This window comes from Vipera berus, assembly GCF_964194415.1.
Source record: "Vipera berus genome assembly, chromosome: 6".
In the NCBI taxonomy this organism is placed as follows: domain Eukaryota; kingdom Metazoa; phylum Chordata; class Lepidosauria; order Squamata; family Viperidae; genus Vipera; species Vipera berus.
This window is the reverse complement of record NC_138208.1, coordinates 28,061,158-28,089,006: the sequence shown is the minus strand read 5'-3', so window position 1 is coordinate 28,089,006 and position 27,849 is coordinate 28,061,158. Positions and strand designations below refer to the sequence as shown.

General features: G+C 39.1%; 2 protein-coding genes across 4 annotated transcripts in view; both read left to right on the top strand.

The window, feature by feature from the left end:
* Positions 1–55: 55 nt before the first annotated feature.
* On the top strand, positions 56–9,313 carry CAV2 (caveolin 2). Of its 2 annotated transcripts, XM_081330725.1 has the most exons (4): positions 56–477; positions 957–1,144; positions 4,641–4,799; positions 6,791–9,313. In XM_081330725.1, the coding sequence occupies exons 1-3, from the start codon at positions 76–78 to the stop codon at positions 4,786–4,788; spliced, it is 738 nt and encodes a 245-aa protein (XP_081186851.1). In that variant the 5' UTR covers positions 56–75; the 3' UTR covers positions 4,789–4,799; positions 6,791–9,313. The 2 variants fall into 2 exon arrangements, with proteins under 2 accessions (XP_081186851.1, XP_081186850.1); XM_081330724.1 differs by lacking the exon at positions 4,641–4,799.
* A 5,964-nt stretch (positions 9,314–15,277) lies between these two features.
* CAV1 (caveolin 1) overlaps positions 15,278–27,849 on the top strand; it is a 42,228-nt gene continuing 29,656 nt past the window's right edge. The window contains exons 1-2 of one of the 2 annotated variants that reach the window (XM_081330169.1): positions 15,278–15,388; positions 17,192–17,356. In XM_081330169.1, coding sequence (XP_081186295.1) covers positions 15,359–15,388; positions 17,192–17,356 — 195 coding nt within the window. In that variant the 5' untranslated portion in view covers positions 15,278–15,358. Of the gene's footprint in view, positions 15,389–15,681; positions 15,735–17,191; positions 17,357–27,849 lie in introns of those variants that run through there. The other variant, XM_081330170.1, reaches the window with a different exon arrangement.

The window sequence follows — 27,849 nt, the reverse complement described above, 5'->3', positions numbered from 1 at the left end:
CTCCAAAACTTAGCTGTCAAAGACGCTGCCTTTCTGAGCATGCGCGGCTGCCAAGTGGGTGCGTCTGCCACTTCTATGGAGCTCTGCCGTTCCTGGGCCGCGCAACTGGTTTGCGGCAGCGGCAGCCGCAGAACGCGCGCCGGGAGGGCGTCGCTCGTGGGGGGTCCTCTGGAGCGTGGTCTGGGCTTGGCCTCCTCTGCCCAGCAGCACTCTAGTGCAGAGCCCAGGGCAAAGGAGGGGGCCACCGACAGGTGGGGGAAGGGAAGGCGTCCCCGGGCACAGCCCAGGAATTGCGCCGCCAGACTCAGGCTGCCCAGGCGAGCGATCATGGGGCTGGAGAAAGAGAAAATGGACACCAAAATCTTCATGGATGAGGACGGCTTCAATCGGAGCAACAGCCCCGCGCCGTCGGAGACTGACAAAAATCTGGAGAAAGCGCCCGACCGGGACCCGCACGGGCTTAACAGCCACCTGAAGGTGAGGGCGTCCTGATCCCCGCGCAGACTCTGGCGTCCCCGCCGGACCCCTGTCCTCACACCTTTCAATGTCGCCTTCGAACCCCCTTTGAGGAAGTGGAGTGTTTTCTCTTTATGCCATTTAAGGTGAATTTAGCGCGTGGGATATTCCCCCCTCCCGATCCCAGCCTGTGAGAATTCCTCTGGTCTGTTATTTGGGGGGCCGGTTTCCTCGCTCGCTCCCTTGCTCTTCAGAAAAGGAAAGGAAAGCCCGTTTATTTAGGCTCAGAGGTAGTTTCTGAGTTCTCGGTTGTACCTATTTTTTGAATCCATAAACGTCTAAATCCTTCCATGCTAATCAACCAGATTCTTTCAGAACAGTAACAAAAGCAACAGGTTATTCCTGCTGCCTGCTGCTTTCCCTCCCCGTGAAGACCCCACTCTGCATTTCAAAAGAGAAGCTGTGTTTGCGGTGCTCATGCTTGTTTCCCTCTGTTCCAGCTGGGGTTTGAGGATGTGATAGCGGAGCCTACATCCACTCACTCCTTCGATAAAGTCTGGGTCTGCAGCCATGCTCTCTTTGAGTTCAGCAAGTATCTGATATATAAGCTCCTCACACTTGTCCTTGCCATTCCCTTGGCACTGGTTGCAGGGATTCTCTTTGCTGTGCTCAGTTGCCTGCACATCTGGTAAGAATTTCTACTGAAATGTTAATTTCCCTGTGCAAGTAATGTGAAAAATGTAATCAGTCATGTCAAGTGATCCCAAAGATTGCAAAGAGTATGTTAGAGTGATTTATTTGGAAGGTAGCAGGCTTACAGTCTAATTGCATTACATTTGCTGCAAATAAAATCTACTGAGTTGATACTGTATGTATAATGAATGCCAATTAGATGGAGTTTAGCATCACAGGGTGCCAACTTACCCTGTGCTCAGCTGGCTGCAGATTAGAAGGCCAAAAACGAAGACCTAGAGATATTGGAGGGTGGGGGAGAGAGGTTGCATCTATTTCCTGGCTGACTGATTGGTTGGTTTCCTTTTCTCCTTAAAACAAAGATATCTTTATCTTCCTTTGCTTACAGTAAGAATATATTTAGAACAGGTCTCATACCATTTTCTGGCAAGACATATGGAAAAACGGCAAGGTTGCCTAATTCCCAACCATATCCTTTGAGGAGATTTTTTTTGAAGATGGGATTTCCCAACCTCAAAAATTTAAATGACTCAACAAATGAAAATAAAATAAAAATCTGCAGTAAATCTAAATATGGGACATGATCCCATATTGAATTTTTTCTCCAGCAAAATGGTTGGCGCTCTTTTTTTCACTATGGAGAGGTTTTCAGATCAGTTCTGCAGTATCTTAGATGTTGCTTCAGGACCAGTGCAGCATTGATTTGCAAAATGCTTTGAACGCTTTATGACATTATTGTAGCTGTAGTTTTAAATTAGACCAAGTTCATACCCATGCCCTAAAAACTTGGCTATTCGAGCTTGCCGGCCTGGACTGAGGGTTTTTGGGTTAAGGTTTTAATTTTTACTTATTAGGGCTAATTTAATTTAATTTATTTTAACTTTGTATAGTGTATATTGTATATTGTGTTTTAATTGCCCTGTACACCACCCCGAGTCCTTCGGGAGAAGGGCAGTATATAAATCCAATTTAATAATAATAATAATAATAATAATAATAATAATAATAATAATAATAATAATAATAATAATAATAATAATAATAATAATAATAATAATAATAATAATAATAATAATAATATAATAATAATAATAATAATAATAATAATAATAATAATAATAATAATAATATTCTTTCAACAACAGTTATCAGGTGATAAACACACATGTGAAGCAGACATTGTTTTTAAACAAAATTGGGCCATTCTTTCCCAGAAAGTTTAACTAAACCCTAACTCCCAAGCACCCCTTATTTATTATTTATTTATGTACTTACATATTTACCTAACAATATGTGTAGAACACCCCACCCCCTTAAAGAATGTCACCATTATTCTCACATTCAGATACGTTTAAGACACGGGTATCAAACTCACCATGTAACATGACGTGTCATGACATATTGCAACTTTTTTTGCATTGTCGGAGCTGGGGTGGATGTGGCATCCGTATGATGCAACCATCCCATGGGCTGGCAGTTTGACGCCCCTGGTTTAAGAGGTAAAGAGATATCTTGCCAGAATGCATAAAATAAGCTGATTGTGACATGAGTTTGTCAACTATGAGCCTCAAACTTTTCAGTCTGTATGTACGTGAAAGATACAGAAAGTGTATGCATGTTATTTGTTGCAACATGCAAAATAATAACAACACTGTCAAAAGGAGCTATTGAGAAGTGCTTTTAGTGAGTATTGAATCCCTGCATTTCAACCACGACTGTAAATTATCTCACTGAAGATGTATCTCCCTATAAGGCATTACTATGGCACAAATATATGAAAGTGATTTTCTATATTATGAGCATTTGTGAGCATAAACCCTTACAAAACTGCATTCAAGATATTAACTTTTTCAGAAGGGATGTGTTCAGTAAATCAGGAAGTGAAAATATTTTCATTAATGAGGTTTTTAACATCCAGAAAAAACTATCTCCAAGCTTATTTAGGGCTTTTTGTGCTATGATTTAACTAGAATTCATTTATAGATTGTAAGCTGTCAAGCAAGTTGATTTGCTGTAGTTGATAATTTCAAAAATTCTATGATCACTGAAGAAAAGTGATACTTGGCACATTTTATAAGTCCTTGGCCAAACAGTAGTCTATCCCATGGTTATCAAGTTCTTGATTATAGTTGTTTTATGGAACCTAAAAACAGATGGAACTGCCTTAGAAGGATGGAAAGCTGAGTCAACCTTGAGCCTGGTGGGATGCAAACCTGCACTAATTGCAGGCAGCTGGTGTTACTTAAGGAGGCATTAGCCCACTGCTCCACCAAGGCTCTTATGAGAATCCAATGCATGTTTCATAACTGAATTCCCCTGGGAAAGTGAAAATGCTGTATCAAATAAGTCTGGTTTTATAGCCCTTACCCATAGAAACAGAGCATTTAAGGTCATTTCATTTTAGGACTCCCCAAAGGGTGATTTCCCATTCCAGTAATGCTTGCCCAAAAATCTGAAGGCTGAGTCAGGTGAATGGACACGTGAGACCATTGTTCTGTCTTCCTGTGGAATCCCTTTGGTTAAGGAGTGTGCAACCGTTGCTTGTTTTGAGGGCAGGGTAGTGAATTCTTCTCAAATGCTCCCAATGTCCTTTGGGAAAGAGCCAAAGTAACTCCAGTTTGTGGATAGTTAGATTACATTCGCAGATGCACAACACACACAGAGACGCATACACAGACATGTACACACGCCTTGCTTCATGCAGTTTCATAAGCGAGTGCAATTCTAGTGCCATGTTTTGTTTCTTCATCTTCAAAACAGGGACTTTATTATTAACATGCTTTAAGACAAAACGTGTTGAAGGTTGAATACCACCACCATGGGTAGGGAAGCACTGCTGACGTGCCAACAGAAAGGAGTTGTTACACTGTTAGCCTGCCAAAAATTCACAGAAAAACTTGACCTCACATTCCTTCTACACCCAGAATGCACCCTGAGTGGAGAAACAATTGCACACCCACATTGGAGGACAGAGAGTTTCACCTCTCCATGAATTAAGAGTATGCTCAAAAAAATAATTTCATCAGGCTTGGTGGACAAATGTTTTTAATGAAATCACAATAATGACAATACAGTAATTTGTTTTTTAAAAGCTATGGTTGCTATTTTAATTTAATTTGGACCTTTAACTTATTGTACCTTTTGTAGGTTTTGTTATACTGGTGGCCATAGTTACATTATCTGTTAGACATAAAAGAATAATCTGAACCTGTGCCAATGCCAAGCACTCTGAATAAGCTGTTTGCAAGCATGTTCTAGAAAAGTTGCTGCTCTGCATTCTTCTGTTGCCTAAATAGATCTTTCTCCTTTTCTTTGGCTGCAGACTTAAATTTAGGAAGAAATGTCAAGAAGTACATTGCAAGTGCTGTATGAATATTTACATATCTTTTAAAATAGATCCTTGTGGTATATGCTTGGCGGTAATTATGTGATCTATTGATTTACTATCAATGTCTCCAGTAAAAGATGCCAAATTCTGTCTGTAATTATAGGAATAAGATGGAAAACCAAACTCCTAAAATGAAAACAAGAATTTTAATACATGCAATTCACTGCAGATTTATTATTTTATTCTTGTTTCCTGGGAGGATTGAAAGAAATGTCCTAGATCTTCCTCACTTGTATGGATTGCTATTGTAACCCTGGCAAAGGTAAATCAAATTTGTGATTAATTGCTTGCCTGTTTGGATTCCAAAACTATCAAAGAACCTCAGCAGCAATTAAAAACACAACTTCTGTTTTTAGATGAAAAGCTCCAACTAACATCAATATATAAATGAAAATAGGGCATTAAAAGTACTACTAGCATCTCATGATACTCTGTGGAAAACTCCAATATTAGCAAAATTTATTTGTTTATAGATATAGTTTAGAACAAGAGTGGGTGGGGCCAAGCAGGCTTGAGGTCCCAATTGTGGGTGCAAAATCAAGAGAACTAAAGTTTTGACAGAAATTAAAGGGGAAAAACAGAAAATCCTAAGAATTGCAGAATTACCCATTGTACCCCTTGAAAAAAATATCTACCTTCAAAATGCAGACTGAACTTTCCTATTTGTTTTCTGAAAAGGATGAGGAGATCATTCTATAGTTCCAGCAGAAAGAAGGAAGAAAAGAGGACAGGGTTGTTTTCAGTTTGTCAGGAATTATTAGACAACACAAGATAGAATATTAACAACATTTTGTTGCTACTAAATTTTGAATCGTCAAATGGCTTAATGTGATACTTGCTTGTTTAAAAAAAGTTATCAGAAATCTTAAGATTATGACAGTCAGAACATACTTTGTTCATATAGAGTATCAAATAGCTGCTTGAAATATAAGTCATCAACATACCCTTGTAATATAACAGCAACCTGTCAGATGTTGCAGGAGCGCCCAAGCTAATAAAGCCATTAGATTGATAGAGGGTCATGCTATGCCAATGCCATCACCGGAGTGCATTTCTAAGCAGAAGTGATTGGATTCTGATAAATTGGTGAAATACATTAATCATAACATGATGCAGGTCTTCATACCGCTTACCCTTAACAGATCAGCATGTAATACAGTGCAGCTGGGAAGAAGAGGTAAGACAGTAAGGATAATTAACTTAAAAAAACAACACAGTGGCATGGATGAGAAAGGTAGAGTGAAAACCAAGAGAAAAGGCTAGAGGTTCCCCCAAATACAAACTTAACCTATCAACTCCCAAACCCTGATAGCATCAGTGCTGCTTTTGTTGAGTAGAATAAGGGTTGCATTTGAGCATATCCAAGTTTTTAGTAGTTGCAAGAAAGTTGTATGAAAGATCATAGCAAGATGATATCTAGCATCTGCTCAAATGTCAGAATAACTAGCTTGCAAACAGGCAAACTGGGAGCAGAAAAAACTTTCTCTTGGGCATTGAGCACATGTTCTTTAGGTAGAAAAAAGGGGGTGGGTATTTCTTTATTAGTTCTACAAATAGCTAAGTGTAATCCTGTTAATTGAGACCTAACTGGAATTGGGAATAAATGTTGACCTATCAAATTAGGGCTACAAAAATTTAGATAACTATGAACTGGGAGGGAAAAAATACAGAAACTCTTTTCTACCATTTAGTGATTATCAGATTTTTGCAACATCACTACAGGAGAACTGAACCCAGGAGAACATTTTTTTTCCTTTTTAATGTGATTAGAAAGCATTATTTCATTTTCATACAACCAAAGAGCAAATGACAAAATAATAAATAGTACTCAACAATGAAGGAAGTTAACAGAGCCCTGCACATATTTACTAAAATCGAGACCCAAAATGTTCTATGGTGTTCATTCAAATTATGTGTTAGTGTGATTGTAGGCTAAAACGAAACAATATCCAGGTTTATTGATCATGCCATTGTGATTTTAATTCATGACTTACTGAATAAAACATATAGTTACTAGATCTGCATATCATACTACATGGTAAACCATGTTTCACAGTCATTTTTGCAACAGGTGATTCTAAGTGAATTAAAAGATTTTGTAGCCATCTATAACCTACAGTAAGACCAATTCTATCTTGCTGGTGCTGTACTAAAATTAGGTGTTATTCAGGATGTTTCAGATCTAGCCATCTTCATTACAAAGGTAATGAAGTTTAAGAAATGATTGCTAATAAGTGTCTCTTTTTTGTCTAGGGTTGTGGTGCCATTCACAAGGTCTTGCCTTTTGATCTTGCCGTCCGTGCAAGCTGTATGGAAGAGCTTGACAGATGTTTTCATTGCACCAGTGTGTCACAGCATGGGACGTTGCTTTTCAGGAATCAACATACGTCTTGACCAAGAGTGAACACTTTGGATCCAATGCTATTTTAGTCTTAAGTTCTATTAAAGTCTCCTTATTGGTATAATATAGAGACATAAGCATTCATTCCAAAGCTACTGCTGTTTAAAGGGCTGACCTTTCCCGCCTTCAGCTGGGTTGCACTTTTTATGGGGGGAAAAGCTTTATTTGGGGACAGAAAAGATACTAGCTTATATTGTAACTAAGAGATAACAAGTGACACTTAACAATGTTAAGGTAATGGTACTTCTAATGCTTGGTTTCCATAAATGTGTTGTGGATAACTAAGAGAGGTCATAATGAGGTATATCAATCAAATGTTCATCTATTGTATCACTCAAATTTCCTGGACATCATGCTACCAATAAATTAGGCCTATTTATTGATGTTAGGCTATACAGCTCTTAGAAATAAGAACAGAATATAAAAGATTACTTTTGAAGAGTTTTCTTATCTGAATTCTGCTGGTCAACTTTTCTAGCCACATAAACAGCTAGCTGTGTTTGTATATAGATTCTATAATCTATCAGCTTCTTGAACTATATAACCTCTTAGTATACAGGTAGTCCTCGACTTACGACCACAATTGAGCCCAAAATTTCTGCTGCTAAGTAATACATTTGTTAATTTTGCCCTATTTTATGATCTTTTTTGCCACAGTTGCTTAGTGAATCACTGCAGTTGCTAAATTAGTGACATGGTTGTTAATTGAATCTGGCTTTCCCATTGACTTTGCTTGTCAGAAGGTCACAAAAGGTGATCACATGACCCCAGGATGCTGCAGCCATCATAAATATGAGTCAGTTGCTAAGAATCTGAATTTTGACCATATGACTGGGGATGCTGCAACAGTTGTAAGTGTGAAAAGTGGTCATAAGTCACTTTTTTCAGTGCTGTTGTAACTGAACTATCAGTAAATAAACTGTTGTAAGTCAAGGACTATCTGTACTTCATATTTCAAGTACTGACAGTTTCCCAAACCCATGGATTTCCAACACAATAGGATCTTAAAACCTGGTAGAATCTATGCACAGCTATATTTGAACTCTTCAGTGAATAGTAAAAGTGAAATTTCGATGATTGTTTAGAGCACAGCAAGTCAGAAATGTTTATAGTACAACACAAGCAAAAACCAGGTAAATGCTTACATGGACACAGCCATTTGAGAAGCTAAGTTCAGTATTGCCTGCAAGCCACTGGGGCTCTTTTCCCTGTTTTTATGCTTTAAAATGTTTTGGAACATATATACACATATCCTTGGGTAAAAATGTGCTCCAAGTGCCGTTTCCTAATAACAGAGGCATTCATGCAACCATTTTTCTTCATTTGCATGAATGTGTATAGGAGAAGAGCCTAATGCTGGGAAAGATTGAGGGCAAGAGAAGAAGGGGACGACAGAGAATGAGGTGGCTGGATGGAGTCACTGAAGCAGTAGGCGTGAACTTAAATGGACTCCAGATGATGGTAGAGGACAGGAAGGCCTGGAGGAACGTTGTCCACAAGGTCGCGATGGGTCAGACACGACTTCGCAGCTAACAACAACAACAACTATAGGAAAGCTCTTGCAGGATTTCTGTGAATTAGACTAACATGTAAAGTCTCCAAGCTGGGTAAACAAGCATATGCCTTATGGAAGGAGGGAGGTTATAAGGGATATCTTTTAACAGGATTTGAGGGTTACCAAAATTCTGTAAAGAGTTGTATAGCAAGTAGACACAAAGCTGAACAGATAAAGGATACTGGCTGAATACTTTTCGTATCGTCCACTGTGTATATTCTTAAGTATCAGAAGAAAAAACCTTCCAAATTCACTCTTTAAAATGAGATGTTTATCTGAGAGGAGAGAAAATCTTTATGCTATATTTAATTAAACTTGACTTTTTTGTATATATTGTGTTTTGTATGTAAATGACAAAGTAAAAGTTATCTTGAAGCATTATTCTTATAATCTTGCCTAATGGTTATTCTAAAAACATGCACTGCTTCAGCCAGTGGTCTGCTCTAGAGATCTGCCTTGCATGGAAAGACAATTTCATGCATGCAAGATAGAAAGAGTAGGGGATCCAATGAAGTTGAATTCTATAAAAGAATCAAGCACAGCACTTATTGTACCTGGTGAACTAAGCATCTCACATAGAACTAAGAAATTTGTAGATATCCTTTCTACCCTAAGATGTGCACATACTTAAACTACAAGCTATGCTCTTACTTTGTGCAATATCTATATCCATTTTAAACACACAAATGTTCAATTAGCTGTATTAATCAAAGATTAATACAGCTTTGATTAAGTTATATAAAACTTCAATTGAAATGCACAGGTGCAATTAAAAACATACAGAAGTCCTCTTATAATTTCCCTTTAATGCTGCAAACAATCTGGCAAACAATTCCATAGTATGTATCTTAAAAATTATTTTTATTAAAGTGACTAATATAACATTCATTTTTTTCTGTCTTTATGGTTGAATATAAATACTGTACTTCTCATAATAAGTATATTACTGACAGAGTTAGAAGGATGTTCTCTTGCAAAAAAACATTTATTTAAAGTTTATTATAGTCATAGACAAAAATTGCAGAAATAGGTATGTCAATTCAATTGCCAAGTGGACTGACATCAATAAGCAATATAATGCCCATGAGCACCTTTTCCAAAGTGTCAATGGAATGTTGGGCACCTGCTAGGATCCCTTTTACACCTGACTTAAAAGAAAACAAAACAGTGAATGGTTGGGAGAAAAAGACAGTCAGATATGTTATGACAGGCCAGTGTTTAGCATATATTAGCACAAGAATCTTTATGCCCAGGCAGTCGGGTTTCATGCTAGCAACATGGATTGTTCTTTCTTTTAGGCAGTTCAATGTCCTGGACAATCTTGTCCAGTCCTATGTTATAATATTCCTCTTATTTTCACTTGACATCTACTTTGCAAGTGTTGCAAAGGCACCTTGTTTTGCAAATGCTCACATTTACAAATCAAACTCTTGGCACCCAAGTCATGTTAATTTCTTTTAGCACCTGAATCCCAAGTACCAAGAATACAATGACACATTAAGTAATTTATCCCTGCCTTTCATGGCACATCAAATTGGTGCTTGAGCAAGAGTAAATGGGCAAAATGACTGATTCTAGAAAAAGCAATTTGTGTGAATATCACTATACACTGTATTCATATGCTGCAAAAAAATACGCAGAATGTTTTAAAAGGCTTTAGAAAATCAGATTGGATATGACCTCCAGGTCTAATATAGATGTGAAATATGGAGTAATTTGTATTTTCAAAATTCTTTTAATGAGAATATAAAGTTCTCATTAACTGCAGTTGAAGGTTTTATTTATATATTCAACAAAGCAGACACCAACTGAAGTTAAATTTTTAACATAGAACATTTGTATACTACACATGCTTTCCATATGTTTGAATAATGCATATCACCTTTGGTTTCTGGGATAATAATTTGGGAATTGGCGGCATGTCTTCAGAATCATCCTTTTCTGTCAAATTAATCACTGTCAGAATGATATAAAGTGAGATGTCAGCCCTTTAAGGAAAGCCAAACAGAAAAAAAAATATTTTAAAAAAATCAAATGTTGGTATCATTTCTACTTATGGCCCTCTGAATGTTGCTGAACTACAATTCCAGCAACCCCAGCTAGCAGAGACTACAGTAGGGAATGCTGGGAGATGAAGTTCAGCAAAACCTGGACAGATATACATTCTCCAATCCTTTGGGGCCCTAACTAAAACATCACTGAGAGTGACCCTTTCCTACAGCATAGTGACAATGTAAAGAGATCGGGAGAAATATGGGCATCTGGTTTAACTTGTTGTCTTCTAGGCCATGAAGAGTACAAACTGTATCAGTGTAAATCTTCTCTGGCAACAACACTGACAGGTTGCACCGGTTGGGTATCATTTAGCTGAAGCAGTCGGACACTTTCACTTAGCCAACGTTACTGGCCCCTTCCTTTTCCACCGTCTATTGATGCACTTGCCAACATGTCACACAAGGAACCTGATATTGTAGCTTCCTTCCAAATCCACTATGCAACCAGTTGACTTGACAGAGTTTCTGATTCCCAGTTAGGTATACTTTAACAATATAGAGCAAAAGTGAAGTTTATTTGTTTATTTATTTAGTTGCTCCAAATAGAATAACTAGATTAGTTATGGAAGCACCCTCCAGAATGGAAAGGAAGGGTGGCTGCATTCTTGCCACTGTTGCCTTCATAGGGTTTTTTTTCTTATTTGAATTTCTTTAAAGTGTTGTTTATGTTTTAATTTCTGGCTGGATCCAGTATTTCTCTATTTTAATTTAGTATTATCTTATTAGGCATAACTGTCTACTGAAAGAATGGTATTCATCAGAGAAGAAAAAAGTTTGGAGGGAAGAACTTGAAAGTGATTTGTTACAGTCTTTTTCTAGGAAGTTTTTTGACCTCCAGTCTATCTTATTCTCCTGATATTGCTCTCCCATCAGACATAACCAGTGCTAATTCTGCTATCTCCAAAGTCCAGACAGGATCATCTAGAATCTAATACATGTTGCAGCTCTATCTAGTAGTCAGTGCTGTTAGGACTTCAATTAAGATCCTGACCAAAGATGCTTGCTGCACCTCCTCTAAAAGATTCTAGGCCCACATCACTGTTATTGGACTATCTTATAGTGAATGGTGATGTAGAAATGTGATAAACAAACACACAAATGTGGCACCTCATGACTCTACTGTGTTATTAGTACAGGGGTCTGTACTGACACCAGTCCGTGCCATGCCAGAAACTGGTATGCGCAAACAAGCAAAGCCCCATCCTCAGGACACAGGCACTACATGAAACCACACCCCCTCCAGTCCACAGAAAAACCTCTCTCCATGGAACTGGTCCCTGTTGCCCAAAAGGTTGGGGACCTCTGATCTAGTAGATAAAACCATTCTGTTAACTGCATCTCACAACTCTGTGCAATATATAGCAAAGGGCCCCCAGAAATGGATTTACTACATTGTAGCAATTGTTTGACTTTGTTGGATGCAAAGAAGCTGACACTCAGTTTATTGAAGAAAGGACAATCCATACCCTTAATCATATCTTATTCTATTTTCAAGGATGTGTTATGTATCTTATTTTTCCTTCAGTAAATAATTGGTAGAAAAGAATGGAGGCATTTTCATAAAAGTGGCTTTACAGGCTGCCAGTTCAGAGGCATTCTAGATATGAAAATGTTGGTTAACGGAACTATAACTGCAACTGCCTTTCTAGATCTTAGTGATGTGTTTCATTTATCACAAGTTGTTTCAAATATCTGCATTTCTTATATATTCATATTTCACAACTGAGTTTAAGTAGCTACATTTGACCACTTTACCAGACATCACAATTCCTCCTAACCTGTTCTGAAATTCATCTGACCAAATATAAACTGTGCCAGCATGTATGTAACATTCCATGAACTGTGTCTTGCAATGTTGCATGGTTATTACAAAAGAACACCAAACGAAAAAGTTACATAGGATTTTAAACTTCTGACAAATATTGTTTACTGAAGAGACAGATGGCATTGTTATGCCTAGTGCAAATAAGTAAATAGGAAGGAAGGAAGGAAGGAAGGAAGGAAGGAAGGAAGGAAGGAAGGAAGGAAGGAAGGAAGGAAGGAAGGAAGGTAGGTCTTAAAACTCAGAAATTCAATGACTTGAAATTAGGATGAATGAAGGTATGCCTGGATCATGTTTTTCCAGTGACCCATCAAGTCTTCAGGGAAAGCACTGCTTCAGATATTCCCTTGCTCATGAACCACAGGGCTTGAAATGCTTATGATAAATGATTTTTCAGTATTTATTACTGAATATTTGCATCTGAGATGTGGCAAAATTCTCCTGCTTAGGAGCTGGAAGTGATCAAGTTATCATAACCTGTCCTCTTGACAATTCCAATAACTTTTGGGCTAAAAGTCTTCAAGTATGAACCTCCCTTTAGACGTTATTTAATGATTCCCAGAAAGGGTCTGCAAACCCAATATTTTTCTCTGCTCTCATGATTTATGCAGCTTTATCCTTTTGGGGGTTGGTGGGAAGGATGAGCATAGCAGGACTGGATGCAGTTGAGGTTGGCTACTGTGGAAATACTGAAATTCACAATCCTTTTGTATCGACACACTGGATTCAATCTTGACACATAAAAAACGGCAGCAGTGAATCCAAAATACCAACACTGGAACATATGAAAGGGAGTGGTCTCCTAAAGAATGAGAATTCTGGAATACATTGAACTAATGAAATAGATATGCAAAATAATTAGTGTGATCTAATGTTAGTCTTATTATTGAAGTCAAGTTTGTGCATGTGTTGTTTTGTATGATTTCTATTCAGTTTTGACTCCTGGTGACTACAAGGGTATCCATGTACAATAGTTTTCTTGGCAACATTTTCAGACATTACCTTTTTTCTGGAACTGAAAGAGAAGGGACTGGCCCCCAAATGACCCAGCTGGCTTCTCCATGGAGGACTAGAATTCACAGTTTTAGCCCAATGCACCAACTTGGCTCTCATTGCAGCCAGTAGAATGACTGAATCCTTAGCAGCTTGTTTATTTTAAGCAAGACCAAATCACTGCTGGTGTAGAAAGAAAAATCTTCATCAGGGTCTAGTCCAAACTGGGAATAAACAACATGGAGACTGCTTTAGAAAGAAGGTTGTAGTTTATTGAATAGCAGAGCCAGTGAGAAAGATGGCTCTGGAAAAACTGACCACATGGAGCAGAGTGGTGGGCTTTTATACATTCTGGGGCTCTTGAGGTTGTTTCTTGTTCCTGTTTGAGGCTTTGTATTTCCTGTCTCATGTACTTTGACCTGTCTTTGTGTGCCCTTTTGGTATTGGTGGGTTAATCCTATTATGTCTCCTGTCCTTAGAATTTGGGTGAGGGGGATGTAGTTTTTAGGTGTCTTTTTCTTCCTAATTTCTAGCTTCCTGGTGAATGGATTATTACATTTGCATTTCTAAAAGCTGGTTTCTGCTGAGTTGTCTGGCTGTGGGGTGGGAGATGTTTCTGCCTTTTTAAGGATCTTCTCTATTATTCCTTTGGGAAAATATATCCTGCCTTTTTAATATCCCACAAAATATTTCTTTCTCTGGATTCTTCCCATACTGGACAACCAGATGTTTGATTAAATTTCCAGGATTTTGCTGGAGGATTGGACCCAGTGCCCCAACTGTCCCGTTCTAAGTCTCTATCTACTTTGACTTTCTATTTTGCTTTCTTGAAGCTCCTTACACTTTTTTATTTTGCTGCCAGCAACCACACCCTGAATTCCATGCTTTCAGTATGAGCAAAACAGTTTGGAGTCTCTCTCCTCTTCTCTGGCATTAATGCCCTTTAAAATACTTATGCATTACCATCCAACCCCATATGCCCTTTAAATGATCATTTCCAATACCAATGCAATCCAGGTGGTAAAACCTTTGTAAGGCAACACATTTGCTATTTATGGTATCATCAATAGTTTATGTTTAGTAAAACACCATGAAGAACAAACCAGTTCTTTAATATATTCATATGCATACTATACTAACTATGGAGGCAGGGTTTTTTGGGCTGGGAGGGGGAGAAAGAACCAAGCAAATAAAAATATTTTGAAATGTAGCAGCGATGAACGAAGGTCCCTATGTCGCTCAGAGGGAAGCCCAAGTTTTCAAACAGAGGTTTTTCGCAGAAGCTTCGTAATGACCATCAGCTTTGATCCAGCTGGATGACCAACTCTTTCAATCGTTCCGCATGATTCCTCCTCTTGGGGCAGAAGCCCCAAGGCAGCCCGTGACTTTTGCATCACAGCTTTGACAGCAGGAGAGAGGCAGAACAGTAGAGGACTCTCTCTCTCTCTCTCTCTCTCTCTTATTTATTTAACCGTTAAGAAAAGACCGCAACCCCAGCGACGAGCAATTGCAAACAAGGCGACCGTGTTCTTTTGCTTTTTTTTTTACTTTAGCCGGAGCAGCAGGACCGCTCAAGAGGTAGAGCCGGCGCGTGGGCCCGGGGACTTTCAGGGTTGCTGGGACTGAACAAAAAACAAGCATCGCCTCTGGCTTCCAACTGGGGAATAAAGTGGCGGGGGGGGGGGTCTGTTGAACGTGGTTAGGCTGTCCTGTAGTGGGTGGCATTCCCCCGCCCCGCGTGCCCCCGCATCCTTAGGGATGTGGCTCGAGACCTCTCAGCTCTTACCCAGAGGTAGCAGCAGAAGCAAACTCTGGCGGACGGCCAACCCGGTCACTTGGAGATGCTTCCCACTCGGCAGCCGCCTCTGTGTGTGCGTGCGGGTGCGGGGCGGGGGGAATCGTGTGTGTTGCCAGCGTCAGGTCCCGTCCCTCTTCGGATCCTGCAATTTATCCATCAGAAACATTTCTGCAGCGCCTCGAGCCAGCCCAAGACAGCATGTCTGGGAGCAAATACGTAGATTCAGAGGTAGGAGCTGCTTTGCATTTTTAAAAACTGCTTGACATTCCTGGCAGCCGGTACCTGCACCAGCTGCCTCGCGAGCCCTCTTGACTCGCCTCTTATCTCGTTCTTTCCACCTCGGAGCCCCTTCCCGAGAGGGGAGGAAGCCCGGACTTTTCTGGGCAAGGGGAGGTTATTCGTGTCGGTGGTGGCCGGTAACTCGATCTCCTTGGCTGGGTACTTCTCTTTCCTTCCCCCTCCCCCCCACCCCCGGAGCTGGGTTGCTCAGTTTCTTTCGCCCCGCAGCAGTCTAAAGATCGCACCAGCTAGGGCGTCTCCACCCTGAGGCCAGAAGGCAAACGACTCTCGGCTCGTAAGTGCAGTGGGGGGGGGGGAGGAGGCTCTGCTGCTCTGCAAAATCTCTCGCATGCAAGACCCCCACACACACACAGAGAGAGAGAGAGAGAGAGAGAGAGAGAGAGAGAGAGAGAGAGAGAGAGAGAGACCGCGTTGTGGTTATTAATTAAGGTGGGAGAGAGGATTTTTGGAGAACGCAATCCCCAAGTCCAGCGGCCACACGTCTGTAGAGGGGTCTTTCGCTCTTAGGTGGAGCAGATCTGTTGCACCCCATCCAAAAGAGGGAAGCGCGAGTTTGGGATTGCCTTAACAGAATGCCTCGGGTTGGGCCTCCGCCAAGGAGTTTTCACTTCTGACTACTGAGGTTTGGGGGCTTTTTTGTTTTGTTTTGTTTTGTTTATCCTTTGAAGTAAAACCGACTGGGCATAGGAAAGGCCGATTTCCTCTTCTATTTTAGGAACGTCTCCCCAGAATTCTGCAAGTTGCAAAGCAGGTTTTCTTTTCCCTGGGCACCATCAACCAGGCAGCCTTTCCGACGTGGTCCAGTCTAGATTCAGTGACCACGCTGGCTGGGTGCTGGATATTAGAGTGCCAAGACTTTTGAAAGGCTCAAAGTTGGAGAAGGCTTGAAACTTCACTTTTCATTGTCAGTTTACTTCAAATTAAATATTTTGAAGTCTCATTCATCATTCCGCGATGTAATGAATAGTTAGCTATCGCTCTCTTCCGCCCAAATCTGCCTGCGGGAAAATCGGACCAAAATTGTCCTAAGTTGCCCTTATAATGATTGCTGCGTGGTATATTTGTCACCTACCCTAATTCCTTAGAATGCTCAACTGATGCCAACCTCAGATCCTGCCTAGGTAGTCCAAGGAGCCATGTTTGTAGCAGACTGTAGAACGAAATAAAAGGAGACTTTAGGCGATGCACTCGCGTTTCCTCGAGAGTAACTTGATCAAAGGGGAGTTCGTGCAATGCGCAAAATATCGTGGGCACTGAAGTCAAGAACCTCCGTCTAACCAAAGGATCTGTGAAGTTGTATCTGGTTTTCTCCCAAGGAGTGGTGGGCGGGTAATTTTTGCATTTATCGGCGATTTCGGCGCCCGAAGCCTGGAAGCGCCGGAATTCAAGGGCGAGGTAGCCGCTCCCTGCCCCGCGGAGCTCGCCTCGCCCTGCTTCTGCCTCTAGAGGCCCCCTGGTGGCTCGAGGAGGAATTGCAGCTCAGGCAGGTTCGCGGAGGGGTGTGGTGAAGGTACTTTTTTATAAACACACTCTTGAGGACAGTGGCCGGATGATCAGCTCCCCAATTCAGTCAGCAGCTCTGAATCGTAGCGGGAATTATTTTTCCCACCCCTCCCCTTTCCTTTCCTTTCCTTTCCTTTCCTTTCCTTTCCTTTCCTTTCCCAGGGACGCTCAGTTCAGGCAGCGCGGCGGACTGATCGTTTTCCCACCCATCCCCACGTCCCTCTCTAGGGTTTTCTCTACACGGGGCCTATCCGGGAGCAAGGCAACATCTACAAGCCCAACAACAAGGTCATGGCTGACGAACTTAGCGAGAAGGAGTTCCAGGACGTCCACACCAAAGAAATCGACTTGGTTAACCGGGACCCCAAGCATCTCAACGACGAGGTAGTGAAGGTAGGAGATGCAAATCCGTTTCTGCGCCCGCCCTCCCCCCCACCCCCGTGTTGGAGTGGACGGAGGGAGATGGGAAATCCACGGAAGGTGCGCAGGCATTCCCTCGGGGAAAGTGATGACGGTTTCTTTCTTAAGCTCGGGCTTTCATACAAGGTTAGAAGTTTGCATAATGTCGCTCAGGACTCACTTTTTTAAGGGCGATGGATAAAATCTGACGCACGAGCCAGCAGAGAGTTGCAGGATGTACACCTTTATTACGGTTAAACAATTTTGATGGCAGAAAGAATCAGTTAACATGTTTAGAACGAGAAAAGCACTCTACTGCAGGCTTGAAGCTTTTAAATGTTTACCATCCTAATGGATGCTTTGAGTATATTATTACCTTTTAGAAATGTGACTTATTCCACAAATAATCATCCAGAAAAGCTGCATGCAACTGAATGTGGGTCTCTGTTTTCCAGCAAATTAATATTTGAATGACTTGTTGATCACCTGTAAAATGGAAACAATGCTAGTGACAAGAGTGCTAAAGCTATGAAAAAGTAAAGTATCACAAGATACATAAAAAAGAACAGTCGATCTTGTAGAAAAGTGTTTTGGTTTTGGAGGGGGGGGTTATGGATATCCTCCATAAAGTTTTTGGTATTCTGCATGGGTTAGTGTTTAGGATGCATGTAATTCATTTTTTTTAAATACCGGGTAATTTTACTTCTACACTCACCTCTCAGGGCTTATTGTTGAATAACCATTGCATTATTTTGCAACATTTGCTCATTGAAGAGAAAACAAGTTGCTGCCTAAAATAAATTTGGGAGGTTGTATGATTAAGAAGAAACATGCATTTGAATATTTTCTCATTAAACATAACATTATTCACAAGATCCTGACGTCAGAAGATTGGAATAATTAAAGGGGGGGGGCGGAGAGGAGAACAGTGAATTCATTGGTAAGCTAAACTAATGGAAAAGAGTAGATCTGCAGTATTTAATCACTTTTGGATTATTTAATTCTAAAATGATGAAATTAGGCAAATTGCTTTTTTTAAAAAAAATAGGTATTTTCAACAACTGTAAATAGGGAGTGCCGCTTAGAAACCTATTCCACTTTTTCTATGTCACCGATGGAAATGCCAGCAATAAGATGATATTTATTAAAGGGGTAGAAAGGACAAAAGGAAAGTAAGGATGTCAGGAAGTGTATTTAGACATTTATTTATTTATTTTTGAAATTCCTGTAATGTCCATCACATTTGCATGAATGACTCTAGGCAGTTTACAAATAAAATAAAATTAAAAGCCATAGTCAAAAACAAAGTTAAAAACAGGAGTTAAAAACAACAATTGCAAAGTTGAAAGGCACACTTTGAGATGTGTATTGGAGGTCACACATAAAGTAGGCAGAGCCTGCCAAAACAAAATAAAATTTGAATTAAGTTAATTCTTAGGACATCTTTCACTTCTTCATCCTTCTGGAGATGGTCTAGAAGTCTCATATAAATTTTGGGGGGATTACATATGGCCTCACATTAAAAGCCATAAATATAGCAGTGGTGACATTTTGTTCTTAACCATTGCCCAGTACAAGTAAATTTAGAATGTGATTGTATGCAGATTGGTCTTAGAATAAATCTCACGAATTCTGGATGCACAGTATTAAACCCTGATTCAGTTTTCAAAGGGTTTTCTTTAAAAACCTCACTCAAATGCAGTTAACAACAAACATATTTTTGTGGGACTTGTATTCCCACAAAAAAATGCCATGGTCTCCATTTTGTTGCTCAGAGATTTCAGTAAGTTTGTTGCTGATTAACAGGTTGTACAGTTTGAAAAAAAAATTGCAAACCCATGCTCTAAATCATTAAAGGATGGTCCAGATTTCTTTAACTGAAAAAAAGATCTGAAAATTTATATGACACGTATTTATGGTTGATGAAAGCACTCTATTTCCTAGCTTCAAGGGTCAGTATTTCTGCCTATGCAGGCACTGTGGCATCACAGATCACAGATGGGATAGTGTGGGGTGGCAGAATTAGAATTTGTGGAAGTATAGAAAAGGACAAACCAAACCAAAATAGTGGAAGGAGTGTAAAAACAATGAGAGAGAGGGTTTGCCAAAAGGCGGCTCTATACTAATGCCCATTAAAATGTCAGCAGCAGACATTTGCACTCAATAGAGTGAGTCAGAGGAATGGTGCCACTGCAACGGCTGCATGGTCTATGGAAGAATCAACCAATATTGTGGTGCCGGGGTGGGGGCAGATAGATAGGAAGAAAAATAAGGATAAGGTTCAATCTGCCTTTCTTCCTCACTTTTTCTCTTCTGATACCTGAAGCAGCCAATGTACCATATGTCTACAATAATGTCCAGGTCATCCCTGGGACCGTGCATTAGAGATGGCTGAAAAGGGTCTGGCTGGATTCTATACTGTCACATTGTGCTGGAGTTCCATCTGATCTGTACTGCTTCTATTATGTTGATCTGGATTGCAAGATGTTTTGCAAAAGAATCATTTCCAGCTTCACCAGTCCAGACTGCACCTGGAGAGACCTTTCCCTGTTAAAAATGTGTCATTTCCCCCACCACCACCACCAAAAAAGAAACATTACAAGAAATGATTGGGCAGAAGGACTCTTTTGAATCTCTTGTTGCTTTGGTAGTCAAACTTGGTCCATTTCAACAAATCTGGGTCAATAGAAATTACTGGGGGGCGGGGTGGATTATCAAAGATAATTCTGGATATTTGCATTTGGAGATATGACTGTTGAGAGCGAAGGGGATATAATTGAAGTCTTCTTGGTTTAGAAAGCCTTTCCTTCTGCAGTGTACTTGACTTAAAACCGAGACATGCAACAGCTGAAAGTTTCACTTGGCTTTTCGATGGAGTGCCAGAGACTGTATGCTGAGGAACAGGACCCAAAGTGGGAAAAGCTAGAAGGAAAATGGTTTGGTTTTTATTTAATGTAATTAATTAAAACCCATTGAAACTAATTAAATACAGTTAAAGTGATTCCTGTCAGTGTATTGTATCATTTTAATGTTTTTCCATACGAGAAATTGCCATTTGGTGACAAATTTGGGAAGAACTTCGAAATCTTAGTTAAGGCTGTACAGTACTATCAGGGCTGAAACCTATTTATAAGAGTTACACAGTAGTGTTCCCTAATGGATGTTATGTAAGGGGAAAAACTGAGTTTACACTATTGTTAGAATATTGGAGTAGGCAAGATTTTTCTAATATTTCTGAGGAAGGTTGATATACATGAGAAAGCTTTGTTGAATACTGCCCAGAGTCACTTTTTTTGTGAAATAGGCAGCTATGTAAATTTGACAAATAAATAAACTAAAAGGTTTTTTTAGGCCAACAAGCAACTGAATTTGTACTTCTGGAATTTAATTTTCCAAATTTCTATGAAGGACTTTTATGAAATTGAAAGAGACTCAAGTTGATTCTGGTTATTTTTGTTTTAGTTAACTTTATAAAATTGTAGGTAATTTGTAGTAGAACAAGAGTATATAAATAGTGACATCTGTGAGGAAGTCAAATAATCAGATGGTGGTTATGTCTACATGACTGAAGCTCCACCACATTTGACATGCATGTCACATCAACACATATACCAAAAGCCTCAGGGCTTTGATTGCAGAGTTATGACCTCCATCTTGACTTCTTTGACTTATTCTGCAAACACCCCTGGTCCCTGTATATATATGGAGCATCCATTACAATTGAATAAACAGATGCTACATAAAATATCAAAGTAGATATTTTTCAACTGAGATTAAAAAACTAGTATGTTCATATTTCATAGGCTTGAAGTAGTTTTTAAGCTAGTTCGTATCTTGATAGGAAATTATATCATTTTCACAGTGTTTTGTTTACAATGGTTTTGCTCACAATGTCTTGCTTGCATTATTACATTTATTTTGTCTCAAAGTTAATTCAGAAGTTTGCATAGCACAAGTGGTTCAGTGAACTGGTTAAGAACATATATTACTTAAGAGATTGTATATTTGGACGTTTCTGCATGTTATATGTTTCCTAATGCTAGAACTCACTTCTGAGATTCTTTCAAGGATTTTCTTTTAATTGATTGCCAAATGAGCAATTATCACTGTCTACTATATCTGTATTCTATAGTAGTACACTGAAGTGAGCCTTGTCTCATTTCTCCTCTGGGTTTCCATTAATTCTTAATATTTATGAAAAGGATGGGAAACTTTCACTTTGTCCATCAAAGAATCCTTGTTATGATTAGCCAAAGGGCCTTCTAATCTATACCCTTCCACCAGTCACTACAATGTAGGTTCCTCTTCTAAACCCAAAATCATCCAGCAGAATTTCCACACAAGTCAAATATTCTGATTTCAGCCATTACAAATCAAAATTTAGAGAACAACACACTGAATTAGATTTGGGTTTTTCACCATAAGACAACATTGTCTAAATAGTTAATATTTCTTGCAGATCAGTGCATGAGAAAGTAGATTAATACTGCAACATAGCTTTTTTTAAGTTGGAAGAGAAAATAGGCTTAGAAAGAAAGGAGCATTTCTGGAATTCAGAGAACATACTTCCTAGCCTAGCTTGTTCTTCAGAGCAGCTGAAGGTTACAAAGCAAGAACATCTTACAAGGCTTAGTGATATAAGGAAGGCAGGATGGAATCTACATTGGTCTCTAACAACATATCCAAACAGAAATAGATGGATACTACTGGGAATAAAAGGCAGCTCACACGAAAGAAAAATAAGAGCAAAAATGCATATTTTAGGGGAAATGTTTGCAAACTTTCCTCTAGAGGGAAATCAGATATGTCAGTTACATCCAATGTCTTAAAGAAAAATGGGAATGCTACAAACAGGTTTAAATTATGAACCCATTAAATACAAAAGATTTTCCTCTCCCATCTCCTTGTACTCACATGCTACTGGTGAGGCATTTCAAAAGTATAGACTCATCTGCTGCTTTTTTTAAAAAAACTCATGTTGGGGGATGGAGGTTTGCAGCATTTTGTTTTGAAGATAATTCTTTCATTTAGATAAAACAGCAGCCAGCTTTTCATCACCTTTAAGAATACTTTAGAACCAGACCCAAGTTACAAATATGAACTGGGTGATGTTATGTAAAGCTTATTTCAGATTGCAGTGACTAGGGGACAGACCTAATTTTTGGTAAAGTTTTGCATCCAAATTGAAAGTTGCTATTCTATGTAATTGCATCGGGGCAGGGGAAACTTCAAAATCAATAGAGTAGAGTAGAGTAGAGTAGAGTAGAGTAGAGTAGAGTAGAGTAGAGTAGAGTAGAACAGAACCTTGGAGGTCTTCTAGTCCAGCCCCTTGCTCAAGCAGGAGAACCTATATACCATCTCAGACAAATGACTGTCTAGCATCTTTTTAAAAATTCAGAGAAGAGCAACTATGATGATCAAAGGCCTGGAGACTAAAACATACAAAGAACAGCTGCAGGACTTGGGTTTAGCTAGTCTAAAGAAAAGAAGAAATAGGGGAGACATGTTAGCAGTATTCCAGTATTTGAGGGGCTGCCACAAAGAAGAGGAGGTCACATTATTCTCCAAAGCACCAGAGGGAAAAATGAGAAACAGTGGTTGGAAACTGATAAAAGATAGAAACAACCTGGAATTAAGGAGAAACTTCCTGGCAGTGAGGACAATTAACCCGTGGAACAGCTTGCCTCCAGAAATCGTGAGCACTTCATCACTGGAGATTTTCAAGAAGAGACTAGACAGTAACTTGTCTGAGATGGTAGAGGTTCTCCTGCTTGAGCAGGGGGCTGGACTAGAAGACCTCCAAGGTCCCTTCCAGCTCTATTCTATTCTATCTACAAGTGGTTGCAGACTTACTTTCTGCCCAGTCTAATAGGGATCTTGAAGTAAATGTTACTTTTGAACTGCAATTGTTTGGAACCCTGGTAAATACTTTCAGTCCCTGAGTAAAGGACAGAGAAAAAGTTCTCCTACCAATGTCTGGAACAAATAACAGGGCAAATTTGCTGCCTTTTCAAATGTATTTCAATTTTATTTATTTATTTATTTCGATTTATATACCTTCAAAAGCTGACGCTATAACTGGAATGAAAACGGAAAGCATATTTTTGGAGGGGTAATGCTGAATGATTATCACATTGAAACATGAAAACCAGCTGGGTGATTTTATATTTATATATATTCTCAGCATTGTGAGAATTATAAAATAGCAGTCCCACACTTACCTGCCTGCTACCAGTGACCCATGGTTAGTGTCAATAATGTGTTCTCTTGGGTGCTTATAAGCCAATATTTTCTCAAAGATGCCTGTGTGGGTGCCAGGTCTTTTGCCATGTAAGTAAGCTTGTTAAAGTGGAAAGGGGTTTCCAGGTTTTGTTGTATGCCTACAGGGGAAATAAGAAATCAAGTTATGAAGAATACATTAGATTAATAATGGAAGATATAAATATGTAACTATTGCTAATAGATTTACACTCTTCAAAGTCACTTTTTTGCATGTATGGGATCCCTGATTTATTCCAGTTAATTGGTTTATTTTATATTCTGTGCATTGTAGCCATTGTTAGGATTTTTACATTGTGTTTTCCTAATAGAAATAGCACTTAGACTTATATACCACTTCACAGTGCTTTACAGCCCTCTCTAAGTGGTTTACAGAGCCAGCCTTTTGCCCCCAACAACCTGGGTCCTCATTTTACCAACCTGGGTCCTCATTTTACCAAGATGGAAGGCTGAGTCAACCTTGAGCCGGTGAGACTCAAATTGCCAAACTGGTGGCAGCCAGGAGTCAGCCTGCAGTGCTGCATTCTAACCACTGCACCACCAAGGCTCCCTAATGCCAACACCTACATAGAAGCACATAGAAGCACAGCCGAACACGGACAGATGATTAAGCAAAGGCCAAGGAATCTGCTCTGTAAGCAGTTCTTTACATGGCTTCAGTATTGTTTCACAAAGTGCTTCGTAAAGTTATGTATTTGTTCATTATTTGGGGGTGTTAATATGTCATGTGCCAAGTGCATAAACTTCATGCCAAAGGGGACAGAGACATTTACAAGGCAGAAAGTAACAAACACGCAGAGGGACGTCTCAGAAGGAACTAAATTTAATGTTGCTGGATAAATGTTGCTGATTTGCATGGACAATGTTGAGTTGCTGACACTGCCTAAGCTCCTTGGCCCTCTGACGGAATAACACAAGAATAATTCACACAAAATAACACAAGTAAGGAATTCTTCAGATGTCTTAAGTATTGTTTCCAAAACTGTTTTGCAATCTGTGAGAAACAGTGGATTTTTTTATAATTTTACTATTTGTATCCTCTGTATAAATAGTACAGAGGATTTTGTTACAGTGAACTAAGTAATAAGAAACTTAAAAGCAAGTCAGAAGATGCTCTGAGCTAGTTTTTGGTAAAATCACTGACTTGGGCTAAGAATTGTATTAATCTATACATCTAACCTATAAAAGTCTAGACATCCATTCAGTGACAGTGGAGTTAGAATTTTCTGTTTCACTTGTTTACCATCTAGCAGTTATCTGGATTCTTACAGACCTCATTAAACCCGAATTGGGAAATTTCAGTGACCAGAAGCCATGGTTAGCATTTCTGGAGCAAAAGTTGATGGGGTGATAATTCAAAATGAGTGACTCCATTATCTTCTATTTTTTCCGGTTTGGAAGACTTTAGAAGCCCTTTTTAAAATTGTGCTAATGGATTTATGCCATCATATTTGTTCCCAATATCAAAATAGTAGAAACCGTAACGTAAATCAGTGTTTTCAACCTTGTCCACTTAAAGAAGTGTGGACTTCAACTCCCAAAATTGGCTGAGGATTTCTGGGAGTTGAAGTCCATATTTCTTAAAGTTGCTAAGGTTGAGAAATATTAGCATAGATAATTGGCAATGGAACATGGGATCTAAGGCTGTAAAGAGAAATTTGAGCTGCAGGCAGCCCTTAAATTTTGGATTTCCATATATGCACTAAGATGTAGTTTAATAAGAAACCATTTGATTTCTACAGTATTTTGCATTTAGCAATATGTCAAAGCAAGTTGGCATTTTTTAATCCTTTTTTTGTGGACACTTGCCTTTAACAAATTATACAGGCATGAATATAATTGGAGAAAGCAACTTAAAGAAATCAAAAGGCAATGAATTAAACCATTTTTTTCCTATATTCCCTCTCCCTTATCACTTTTCCATATTACCAATGAATATTAAATAATTCACATTTAAAGATGGCTGTTTGAAAAAGTTAGATGGTGTTTCTCAACCTTAGCAACTTTAAGAAATGTGGACTTCAACTTGTAGAATTCCCCAGCTGGCTGGAGAATTCTAGGGGGTTGAAGTTCACATATTTTGCAGTTTCTTTGAGACACACTGCTTTAGAAGAGAGGCTTATCACAACTAGGCTGTGATAGGTCAGTATGGAAACCACAATCAAAGCAGCTACTTGTAAATAATCAGAAATTTGAGATAGAGGGTAGGAAAGGCTGTTAATTTTAAACAATTTTTGGAAACCCTGGAATAATCTAGCTGATGAAGTTGGAAGCAGGTATTTGATCAGTTACTGAACAGAATCTTCACCCCCTTCACATGTGGGGGAAAAAAGCACCAAGTAGCTCATACTGAGAACTTTAAAGTTTAAATTCTCTTTAAACTTCTTTAAAAGCTTGCTCAGTTATAAGATGGTTAGTTCCCCATAAGCAGTCTGTTGAAAGTTTATTTTCCTTATAAAGCAGCATAGCCTCTTCACTTTTTATGTATCTTACACAATCATAATATACAGTCACTAGAACCCATAGAACTGCTTTAGAATGGGAAAGAATGTATATTTGTTTATATTTGTCTGAACGTTTTAGCATCCAATGCCAGCATGAATAGTTGAAAACTGTTTAAAATAAATAAAAAAATCTAAAACAGACATAATCTAATGAGAAAAAACCTTAAAATTGTAACATTAAATATGTAAAGAATACACAGGAGAGAGAGAGAGAGAGAGAGAGATGCTGGAAGAATCTCATTACACGAAGTCCAGAGGCTATGTGTCCAATGTAAAAAATGGTTATGACGCTTATGTACATAATTCTGTATGTTAGTTGGAATCATTCAAATTTTTTTCCAATGCTTTTTTGTTTCTTCCCCAAGTACATCCTCTCTTTACACCCACATATGGCCTTTCTCTGAATCTGTAAATATTACCATAGATTTACCAATAGATTATTGTTTTCAGCCTGCTTGAGCACAGCCAGTCAAATTATGCTGCCTCTCGAAAGGGTGCAGCTGAGAGAAAGGGGCCTTGTATATGTGTGTGCCCTTTGCCAGCTCCTACTCATGGTTGTCTATGACTTGTTTCTCTTAGTTGCTTTTTAAACTAAAATTATAATCCTGTACATGCTTACTGGGAAATAAATGCCTTTCCAATTGGTTAATATTAACTTCGAAAGAAGATGAGGATCTGGCTATTAGACCCTTTACACATTTGTTTTCATCAGAAGCAATCAAGCCATTAAAAACATTTGTGGAATGGCTTGGTATTACTGAGCAAAGATCAACAACATTAAGCCATTGCACAAGTGCAGTTTTGTTATTCAGGTCATTCACTTTATCAACTCTTTCAGCAGTCTGGTATTACCTCTCATCAGGATTAGACATAGTCCAGATACTTAGTTTGGAGATTAATAAACTCTTGCCAGCCCCAACTAGGTATGTTGGCTTCTGGAATCGATCATATTAGTTACACTTCAGTGCTGATCAGAAATGTTGGGTTATGCATTTTAAGAGAATAACTGCTGAAGTTGAGTAAAGTCAGGTTGACTGGTTCAACTGAAGGCATTATTCACATTAAAATAATGCCTAGAACTACAGTTTCAAATACATTGGGAATGTGAAATTGGTTTATTATTACTGTTGGAATTACTGATGGGGGTACCCTCAATGTTAGCCTTTGCATTTAACTGATGGGCATTTCCTCAAGATAATTTATTGGAAAATAATACATTAGTTGGACTTCTGTAGCTCTGGCTTTACAGATGGGCTGATAAAACTTATCTTCTGCACCAAAAGCCCATTCAATTTCAAACTCCTTTGCAATGCACCATAAGTCCAGCCTGCTTTTCCTTCCCTTTCTCCTCATCTACAGCACATCACAAAAACTTTCAGGCTCCTGCTGCCACTGATTGCATGACAATCAAATCAAATTAAATCTTAATTATATTCATAGATGACATAAATAACTAAGAATCATGAGCTGGGCAGGCATGGATGTGGCAGGCAGGCAGTGTTTCCAATGAAAAACAGTACACTGGAGAAACATGCTGGAATGTGCATTCCATCTGACACAGCAGCACAGGATGGGGGAAAACTCAGCTTCCCATAATAATAGAACAAGCTTTTTATTTGCTGCTTGCATTGTACCAGTGTTAGAATACTGCTGCGCTATCATTGATGGGGCATACCTTGCAGCAAATAAGGTATAATCTTCTAT